The following is a 7,801-nucleotide window of genomic DNA, read 5'->3' on the forward strand; positions in this document are numbered from 1 at the left end:
TGGAATTTTAGCTATAGAATAATCTTTAAAACCGATGAAATGCTCGCGTTAAAACTCTGTAGTCTGCAGTTCCTACAGTACACCCTCCTATCAAAGATACTGCTGCGGTGAGCAGGCAACAGCAGTGAGCAGAGCGGCATGACCCATGAGGTATTTTTTTGCGCGCCAAATGTTTATCCTCTATAGTAATCACACCGAAGCACACCCTAAAGTACCTTATTCCTGAAATTTGCGTATGTACATATTTTTTTAATATTTTTCCAAGATATATGGTGATGGTGATCACAATACTAAGAGACTCGTCACGTAGATAGATAAATCCCAACACTTTTGTTGACAGGGCTGGCTTGTAACAGTATCGCCAACAAGTACTGTGAGGATTATGTGTGGCATCGGAATATTGATATGCGGCGCAAATAGTCCCTCAGTTCAGTCCGATACCGAACTCCTACTGAAACCACTACGTCGAAGAGGTCCTTATGCTACTCATACAGACAGTCGACAGCTGACAAACGAGCGAGTGGTCATATTTTGTGGTTGTGTATTACACATCCGAGGGCAATTAACCCCCCAGCCTGTTTCAGATGCCAATGGAAAAAGTAAGCAGTTATGTTTGGTACATTGTCGATAGGTTCGCAATGAATACAAACCTTCCAACCTGGTGTTTGTGTGGTAGCGAGCAGATGTCTGCAAGGCTTCCATTGAGACTTATTAATGTGCGTGCACGTGGTTTGTGCGCGAGACATACTCCTTTGGCAATCATTATCTCAAATGTTAGCTCATTAGTTTAGAATCCGGTAACTGCTGTCTACTATTGAATTTACAATCTAATTGCACACGCATGAGGTATCAATGCACGGATAGTTCGATTGAATCTGATATCACTCGATAAATTTACAGTCAAAGCTATGACCCATTGGCATAATTGATTTTCCACATACCCACGAATGCGTAATTCAATTGTAATTAAGCACGCTCATAGATGTAAGCTGTGTTACATATTTAACTAATAGCGCACGCTATCATTGTGATCGTGTGTCTGGAGGCATATATAGTGATGTTCGACTTCTAATTATAAATACGACGTTTATTGTACTTTTATACCCCTCTGCAAAATAAGAGTCTGTGGTTGTGTGTTCCACATATCATCTTCCAGAGTACAACATATGGGAGGCTTAAATTGAATGTAATATGTAACTTTAGCTGTACATGATATCAACCTTCAGGACGGTAGTCTCATTAATCTGCAATCAGCCGAAAGCCTTTCAGTTGCATTGTAGAACAATTTATAGTATCAATCTTTAATACTCGGGCCCCTGTCCACTTGTTTGAGTATTTGCAATTGGTGTGTATATATACACCATTTTCTTTGTCTGTGAATTCATGAGTCTCTACGCATTGAAACTATGTTTATAAATTTCGATATCTCTGAAAATTAAATCCGTATGTGACAAATACAAGTCTATGTGGTTGTCCGTCTGTGATCATATATAAGCATCTGTGTAAAATCACTCATTGCTGCAGATACTCGAACGAACCCCAACCATACCGCAATTCGTTTGAATGTATGTAAACTGGTATCCCCAACCCTGCTTTAATTTGATTTCAAAGGTGGGTAAACTGGTATAGTCCCCAATCCTCCTAGCACACACTAGACTGCTACTACCTATTCCTCAGCAATGCCTCAAACACCTACTCATACTTGTGTTCTAACGCATGTTACATATACTGATGCTTCGTCCACAATACCTCTGAAATGTCGCACTGTTCATGACAATCCATATATATTGTAAGGAACTTTTGTTGATCCTTGCGGCGTTGCAGCATATCGTTATTACAATGGTACACAGCTGTGCTAGCTACTATCGATGTGGCTAATTATACACATGTCACAGAATGGAATACACTTGTACTTTGTCTATATCGTAGATCTCTTCTTGTGGAATGGCGAGATCTTTGGAGGATCATGCGTGCCGCCGCAAACAGAGAACGATACGCAATTCTTGATGGACGCTATCGAACGCAGTGGCGATGTAAGTTTTCTGAGAATCGAGAGGAATTGAATTTTGTTGTTTGTTTTGGCCATTCTGTGTATGCACTGAAGCATTTTATGGTGTCTGCGACAGTGACATCCGATTGTGCCGCTTCTCCTCAATTCGCAACCTGCACAGCTACCACCACCGAATTGTGGGGTACACTGAAGTGACAACTTAAGATCTGGTCGGCAGTACTGTAACTTTTCTAAATTTATATGTTCCTTCTTTTAAACCGTTGTTTCATTGCATATCGGCTCACCTTGTCAAATAGGCCAGAGACACCCACCATATATTAAGTTTGTTGGCAACGGGCAATAGATGAATCACTGGTCGTGGGGGCACTTTCTCTTTTTCTCACAATTTATCATCCCTTGTATGCTTGATTTTTACCGATTGTTCAGCTTGTGGGTACTTTGAAGCATGTGGAAGGTCCTTTCAGCTTTGTTTATTGGGATGATGCTAAGCAGAAACTTTGGATTGGCAGAGACTGCTTTGGAAGAAGGAGTCTCATAGCACGCTTATGTATTGATGGGAGAGGTATTCACGTTCGAAGTGTTCATAGAGAAACTATCCACTATTCCAGGAGCGTACTATTTAATCAAATTCATGTGCTTGTCGTAAGTATATGAACGTTTGATGTTAGTCTAGCGTGCGCACACGTAAGCTTATCTGCGTTCAGCACCATCTTGTCAGAACATCATCGTGTATTCAGTGCCATAAACTTATACCTATCCAGGTAAAACGACTCTCCAGTTAACATCAGTCACGGACGAAATCTCTCCGGTTGAAGACGCAAGCGAGGAATCCAATACCGATATCAAGAAGGCACGCGCACACACATACGCTCCAAACGTAATTCAAAATAGCGGTACTACAGGGAACACTCTGAAACTCACATCCGAGTGGTCAGAGATTCCCGCGGACGGTGTTTATTGTCTGGACACGAAGAAATCAGATTTGTAGGTGCCTTGTTGGTTGCTGTGTTTATTTGTTTCGTTTTACGAAAGCCGCTTTTCATTTTCTTGGGAGTATCGCGAAATGGACCTTGTACCGTCGGCCTTGGGTACTGGAGTGCTGAATGGCAATCCCTGACGACTGCGACTTTTATATCTCTTCAAAACAATGGCTAGCGCGAATCGCCTTGCCAACTTTATGTATATTCCTTGCACCTCTGATATATGTGTTTACTGATGGAAAATATTTATGTGGATAGTTGGTAAGCGCGAAGCAGTTAAAATTACATTATGTCTCGACAAAGAAAGCTGCTTCCGCGCAGAGCTACCCTCCCACCTAAAGGACTCCACTTAAATATTCCGTTATTCTATCGCTCGCAGTTTGTTCGAAGGTACATCCTGGAAATCGATGGGTGTGGCGCCAGCATCCGACTATAATATGACACTTCCGACCGCAGAAGACCTTATTCCAGGTGTGTATCACTCTTTACACGTGAAAATACTCGCTTTCTACAACCCAAAGCTGTATGTATACGCACGGACACTTGTTGGTGTCGAGGGTAGATTGTCAGCACAACAGGGCATCCCGATTTTATGAATGTTTCCATGTCGTCACGATCTGTGTAGTCCTGATGGGTATAGATATCATCTACATATACTTTGTTTAAACCGAGCTATTTAACGCGATCATAACTTATATTACAAACAAGAAGAGTGTCAATTACATTTTAATTGGTATTGAAAGTTTGAAGCAGCAATTCTTAGGCTTTACAGGCGGGGGAGTCACAACCCTCGTATCTCGTGCACACCAGTCTTCTTCGAATATCTACTCGTTATCGGAATTCCTGAACCCTTATGTTTTTTTATATCCGCAGTTGACACTCCACATGATCAATTGATGTCTAATTGGAACACACAGGTAGCTCAAGAGACGCCAAGGTTTATCGAGTATATGTCTGAAGCGGGTATGTCGTCACAGTCGTAGGTTAGTCATTTTGTGGAACTATATCGTCAACAGCGAAGTAGAAACTGTCGAACTTTAATACACATTTCGATCTGGATTGCACTTCACCTTTTTCAATGTACTCCGTAAGTTATTTTAATAAAACCTCATCGAGATCGTCTTTTCCTTTTTTTTTTGTTGAAGCTCATTGTGATGCAACTTGTCCGAATTTGTATATTGCTGCTGCAGTGGCTGGAATCGTGCACACGTGTGCTGGGCGCACAATAATGATCATCATTGACGCGTTGTGCTAAGTTTACTTTCGCTTCATCACAGTGCGTAGGAGAGTAGTATCCGTTCCTGACGATGAACCGAACATCATGATCCTCTTTAGTGGGGGTGTAGACTCGATGTTGATGGCATACTTGGCCGACAGGTATGTTTTGATAGCAACGCAATCGCATACAATATGCAAACTTGATTAACGTTCCAAGTGATCTCACATATCATAACTATTGCGGGCGCCTCTGTATGTACATGTTGATAAGTGTATGTATCGTCTGTACAAAATTGGCTCGCCATAATCTACACCCCAACGTCATTCACCAACCATCTCAACAACTTTTACGCGTTTATTCGACATACATTGGCTTGACTTTCGGGCGCAACGATGAATTGTCGACCCGGATTAATTGTTTTTGGTCTCATACTGAAATTATTGTTGGTTGTCCCCACGTACTCTGTCGATAACTAGGCATATACCCAAAAGTCGTTTCATCGACTTGGTGAATGTCGCTTTCGAGAACCCGAGAACTAATACAGTAAATAATAAAGTATGTGGTTTGTTATAATCGCTGTTTGTGGCTGGTTGTTTCATTGGCCGAAGGACTTCTCCGTGAATCCCAATCAGAGCACTGGCAAACTTGCATAAAATGTTTAATTGTCTGCATTCGGTTGCGTGTCTACGTGAGGGTGTTCTCGATTTTGAGGAATGCATGTGTCATCGTGTGGTCAGTAAACTTAGTTTGTTTTGCGTGTGTTCGCGTGACAAATACTCGCAGTCCCTCGATGAGTCTGTTGTACAGCAATATTTCGACTATAATAGTCGCCAATGTATAGATTGTCTTTATAGTGCATCCGTCACGCCTCTACAGTATACAATGATATTTCTCTTGGGTTCTAGGTCCTAAGAAGCGTGCACCGTTGACAGCACAGCAAAAAAAAACATTTTCACTATTGCTGTGTATGTCTTCACATATGGTCAGATCGCTCGGTCAGTCACACTTCGGCTTTTTTCCCAGAAAGGGCTTTACGATGTTCCCGATCGGTTAACGGGCCGACAAGGTTATCAAGAGTTGGTTGCAGCTTGTCCTGATCGCAACTGGCAATTTGTGGAGGTGAGTCCAAGTTGAGCTGTTTTGATAATTGAAATTGAAGATTTGTACAAGTTTGAAGTGATGCGGAAGTGTCATCAATCTGGTTGATTACCTAGATTGTGTGTCTCTCGTATAGGTTTCGGGATAGATGCTACCCATGCAATTTGGATCTGCTACAATGAAGTGGTTTAAAGAAACGGTTACGGCACTGAAGCCCCATTTTATGCGTCGGATGGGACGGAGGATACTGACCTCGGTATACAATGTGCAATCGACCTCAATCAATGCCGATAAATTATCTACCCGAATCACAGGTGGATGTACCAATTGAGACGTTAGAAAGTTCGCAACCGCATATCAAGGGCCTGTTGCACCCCTTACAGACTGTCATCGACACCAGTATTGGTAGTGCGATGTGGCACGCAACCAAGGCAAACGGGAGGTCAAAGCAGCAGCCTTACACGCCATCCTCACGTGTGGTGTTGGTAGGCGTAGGCGCGGATGAGCAGCTGGGGGGCTACAGTAGACACCGAACACGTTTCGAGGTAGACCCAGCCATCCAGAGGATACCGAAAGTACAGGTATGTCGTTTCATGCGATGTGGAGTGTGAAAGATGTTTTTAATTAGTGATGTTGCTATTCATTTTCCCCATGTGTGAGACTCACCGTGTGGCGTGCGCGAAATCCCTCGATTCTTTTATGACGTCATGAGGAATTACAATCTGATCTGGATTACTACGGAACCTCATACGAGAAAGAAAGAGTGTGATTTTTGTCTAATTTTCTATCCTTTGCAGAAGCCTAGCTCAAAGAATGCCATGAAAAGAAAACTCGACAATACCGATCAGTCGTCTCCATCTGCTACAAATCCCAGCAGCACTGTGGACACCGATAAGTCTCTCGAAGATATATGTCAGGATGAAAATAAAGTACAACCTAAATCACGTGAGACGATATCTGCGAGTGCTGGATGGCAACGTATGCTTTTAGAGATGAGGATGGATGTGGATCGCATTTGGACTCGGAATTTGGGTAGGTCTTACGCTTGCGAGTGTCTATGGGGTTTAGGGAGGTGGTGTTGGTTCGCACTTCGTGAGTTGGCTACCTCTATATTGATTAAGCGTTGTTAGTGCTCTGATCTAGCGTACAGTAACAAGATCACAGGTAGATTCGATGCGATAGCTCAGAATTCGCGATTGACAAGGTACTATATATATATATGTGTGTGTGTGTGTGTGTATATATGTATTATGTATGTATGTATGTATGTATGTATGTATGTATGTACGTATATATATATATATATATATATGTATGTATTNTTATATATATATATGTATGTATTTATATATATATATATATATATGTGTGTGTGTGTGTGTGTGTATCATATTATATATATATATATATATATATATTGATGGTACATTTACCTTCATTTTCTCGTCCAACACGAAAAATATTAATTTATGGCCATGTGTAGGACGAGATGATCGCATCATCTCCGATCATGGGAGGGAGGCTCGCTTCCCCTTTCTAGACGAACAGCTGGTGTCGTATCTCGCTAAGCTTCCTATCTGGATCAAAACAGACCCTCGCTTTCCTCGAGGCCAAGGTAAATACGTGCATTGGCATACTGGGCATTAATTTCTGACGGTGTAGCAGTCCATTCTATGCGATTACTTTCCACTGCGTGCACTCGTGCTTACTCGTCGTTTTAAATGTTGTGTGAAAACATTTGGCTGAAATCACTCGTATACATTTTGCAAAAGTTTATCATTATATTTATTTTAAGGTATATGGTTGTTGATACGATCTCGAGACTGTGGTGGATTGGTGGTTTTCTAGTTGCTATCGAACGATGCAGTATTCATGATACACTACATATTCGACTTTTAATACTTCACTTGTCCATAGGCGAGAAGATATTGTTGCGCATGGCACTGAAACAATTAGGGATGGATGTGTCTGCCACTGAACCTAAACGTGCCATACAATTCGGCACCCGAGTAGCTCGGAATAAAGAAGGGCAACGAAGGGAAAAAGGCTCTGACATAATCAAATAAATTATCCTAATCTACCTGGTGTGTGCAATTAAAGCCTCCGCCTTTTTACTTCTAGTCGTGTGTTGGTTATTAAATTTTATTTGATGATGAGTACAACTTTACGTCGTCGGAATCTCCACAACAATTCACTATACATGTTCTTTGTGCGTGTTCGCAGCCCATAATTCTCACTACTTGTGTTGTCGCCGTCAGTGGGTTGTTGGTGAAGCATCGAACTGTTCATCTCCACATATTTGGTAGCAAAATTGTCAAGTGAAAGTATAATATCAATGTTGTTGGCCTGGCCGGTGGTGGCCGGTGTTTTTTTTTATGGGTTATTAGTACGGAGTTATCGCTCGAAGCCTTTTGCTGTCACCGCTGCCCGCCTTATATAGTTTGCCAATTTAATCACACTGCCGGAAATCATCGACGGCAGCCTTCAGTGAAA

General features: G+C 41.9%; 1 protein-coding gene across 1 annotated transcript; it reads left to right on the forward strand.

The window, feature by feature from the left end:
* Positions 1-301: 301 nt before the first annotated feature.
* Positions 302-7,415, forward strand: SARC_03526 (hypothetical protein). The gene is made up of 13 exons (XM_014302682.1): positions 302-599; positions 1,930-2,033; positions 2,438-2,573; positions 2,773-2,995; positions 3,371-3,462; positions 3,865-3,954; positions 4,269-4,368; positions 4,687-4,765; positions 5,234-5,329; positions 5,623-5,889; positions 6,106-6,340; positions 6,792-6,923; positions 7,226-7,415. Exons 1-13 carry the CDS (start codon positions 383-385, stop codon positions 7,372-7,374), a joined length of 1,920 nt encoding a protein of 639 aa, XP_014158157.1. The 5' UTR covers positions 302-382; the 3' UTR covers positions 7,375-7,415.
* The last annotated feature ends 386 nt before the right edge of the window (positions 7,416-7,801 follow it).

Source organism: Sphaeroforma arctica (assembly GCF_001186125.1).
Source record: "Sphaeroforma arctica JP610 unplaced genomic scaffold supercont1.181, whole genome shotgun sequence".
In the NCBI taxonomy this organism is placed as follows: domain Eukaryota; class Ichthyosporea; order Ichthyophonida; genus Sphaeroforma; species Sphaeroforma arctica.